At 35.9% G+C, this 2,783-nt stretch overlaps 1 protein-coding gene across 1 annotated transcript; it reads left to right on the forward strand.

The window, feature by feature from the left end:
- Window positions 1–3: 3 nt before the first annotated feature.
- LOC21412097 (28 kDa ribonucleoprotein, chloroplastic) lies at window positions 4–2,116 on the forward strand (the record flags this gene model as incomplete). The annotated part of the gene is made up of 4 exons (XM_024171366.1): window positions 4–252; window positions 775–876; window positions 993–1,265; window positions 1,840–2,116. Coding segments are annotated over 4 exons (678 nt in total), but the record flags the coding sequence as incomplete, so codon positions are not given.
- Between the last annotated feature and the right edge of the window lie 667 nt (window positions 2,117–2,783).

Consider the following 2,783-nt stretch of genomic DNA (forward strand, 5'->3'; position numbering starts at 1 on the left):
CTTCCGATCATTGCCGCCACCTCCGCCTCCGCCTCCTCCTTGCAGAAATGCCGGGCTGCAAGAGTGATCGCCGCAGTGGCGCAGGAGGAAGTGGTGGTGACCGCCGAGGAGGAGGAGGAAGTAGAATCAGCGGGTGATGATCAGGTTGTTCCTTCCAATACAAAGCTTTACTTTGGGAATATGCCTTACAGTGTGGATAGTGCTCAGCTTGCTGGCATAATTCAGGACTATGGAAGTCCAGAGCTAATTGAGGTTTTGTTTTTTTCAATAGTTTTGAACAGTATTACTAACTAGTTTAGGGATGTTTTGGTTCAGATGAACTAAAATTGGAAGCTTTTACTTTACATCTTCAGTCTAGTTGATCCAGGAAAAAAAGAAAAGAAGAAAAAAAAGACGAGCATGTATAGACCAATAAATAGTTCAAGTAGAGACAGATTATTGGGATGTCTAATTTCGGTCTAATTTTGATGTTCTAAATAGTGCTTCCGTTAAATGACATAACATATAACATATAATTGGTTAGACACCATTTGAAACATTAAAAATTGCAGTTGAGATCTTCAGAATTCGATTGCTCAGTACATTATTAAATCTTATGTGATTGCTCAGTAGATTTGTTGAATGCCTGGAGCCTAATTATTTTCATGACACGAGCTAGCATGCGGATCGAGTTGAAATATTAGGGCGAGAAATTCTAAGCAGTGTTGTTAGAAACATTTTCCTTCTGGTTTTCCTTAACTGTAAGTGCCACTAATTGTGGTAAATGGTTTTTAGGTACTGTATGACAGGGACACTGGAAGAAGCAGAGGATTTGCATTTGTAACAATGAGTAGCATTGAAGATTGCAATTCAGTTATAGAAAATCTTGATGGAAGTGTAAGAAACTCTCTCGTTCTCTCAATGTGAATGTGCTAATTAGGACATAGAAAAAGTTCCATGTTCACATGATGAATCTTCCCTAGTACTAAACGTGTTCTTTCCTAGCTTTGCAGCAATACATGGGCCGAATCTTGAGGGTGAACTTCGCGGACAAACCGAAACCGAAAGAACCTCTATACCCCGAAACCGAACACAAGCTCTTTGTTGGCAATCTGTCATGGTCAGTGACATCTGAGAGCTTGACACAAGCGTTTCAAGAATACGGAAATGTGGTTGGAGCAAGAGTGTTGTTTGATGGTGAGACAGGAAAGTCACGTGGTTATGGCTTTGTATGCTATTCCACAAAAGCAGAGATGGAAACTGCCTTGGAATCTCTCAACGGAATGGTATATTCAGATGTTTGATAAATCTAGTTATCAAAATATCTCAACACATCTTGTAATTTTTTTTTTTCTTTTTTTTTTTTTTTTTTTGCTGAATAGATAGATACACATATTTAGAAGGCTTTTTTTTTTTTTTTTTTTTGCTGAATAGATAGATACACATATTTAGAAGGGTTGAGCACCTCTATTTATCCTCAGTGGTTCTAACTCCATGCAGATGTGTCAAATTATCATGGGTTAAAACGCTTGTTTTGAACTTATTTTATAAAAATTGGGACCAACGGACTGGGGTAGAACCAGAAATATAATTCAGGGGCGGGAGCGTATATAATGAGGTAGGGAAACATAGAAATTTAAAATTACTAGGGACAAACTACAAATTCCATCAGATTTCGCCTAAATTTCTAGGTGCAACGGCCACCCTACGTTAGGCTTTAACTGGTTCCGTCCTTGCCTATAGACAGATGTCAACTTAAGAGGAGTAGGTTTCGAGTAACGATCGGCTAATTATATAGCATCTTCCATCAAGATATTTGTGTGGTACTCAACTTACTCTTGTTTTCTTTACATTTTGCAGGAACTAGAAGGAAGGGCAATGAGAGTAAGTTTGGCTGAAGGAAAACGTTCATGAAACTCAAAATCATAGAATCTAAAATGGGTTTCCAATCAAGGGCAAGAAAAAGGGAGTTATGTCATATGTGAGTAATGTGGCCACATAAAAAGCAACCACATGAGAAGCAATTTGGAAATAATTCATATACCCTTTTCATTTCTTCTTGTGTATAACTCATTTTTCACTTCTGTATATTCTCTTAGCAGAAGTTACAAGCAGAAAACGGTTTTCTTTCTTCAAAGTTTGAGGACTTCGGTGGCTTATATACTTTCATATTGATATGCAATATACTCTACTGCTTTTGGAAGTTCTTGTAATCAAGCTCGCTAACATTTCTTAATAGAGCATTGGATTGATCCTTGACCAATTTAGACCAAATCCAATTACCAAAAAACAAAAACAAAAAAACAAAAAAAGTCATTTTTAGTGCCTTTCCATATTTTCTTCATATTTGTTGACCAATATTTAACTGGTGTTTTCCTTTTCTTCTACCTTCTTTTTCTTTAACCGAATATTCCTTTTGTTCCTTTTTTTTTTCCTCCTCACATTTATACACAAACTTTCATCCCAAAAAGATTGAAATATTCAGCGTTGATGAAAGTGGTATCATTAACCCTTAAATAAAGAATACGGTACGTTTCGGGGGGGAAAAAAGTTGTTACTTGTTAACAATATTATTAGCAGATGCTAACAATTTGAAGTTTTTAGTGTTGACAACGTTATTGATTATCACATACTTTTAAATAGTTATTTTGTCATTGGAATGAATAATAGCTTTTTTTTTTTAATCAAGAATTCTTTCACAATCGCTTAACTGACTTTAGTTGATCAAACTGCTTACAGACTCTCGTTCAAATTTAAAGCTTATTGCTTAATTTACTTTAGTAAAAATGAATCCTAATCCTATT

This window comes from Morus notabilis, unplaced genomic scaffold, assembly GCF_000414095.1.
Source record: "Morus notabilis unplaced genomic scaffold, ASM41409v2 Scaffold542, whole genome shotgun sequence".
Taxonomy (NCBI): Eukaryota; Viridiplantae; Streptophyta; class Magnoliopsida; order Rosales; family Moraceae; genus Morus; species Morus notabilis.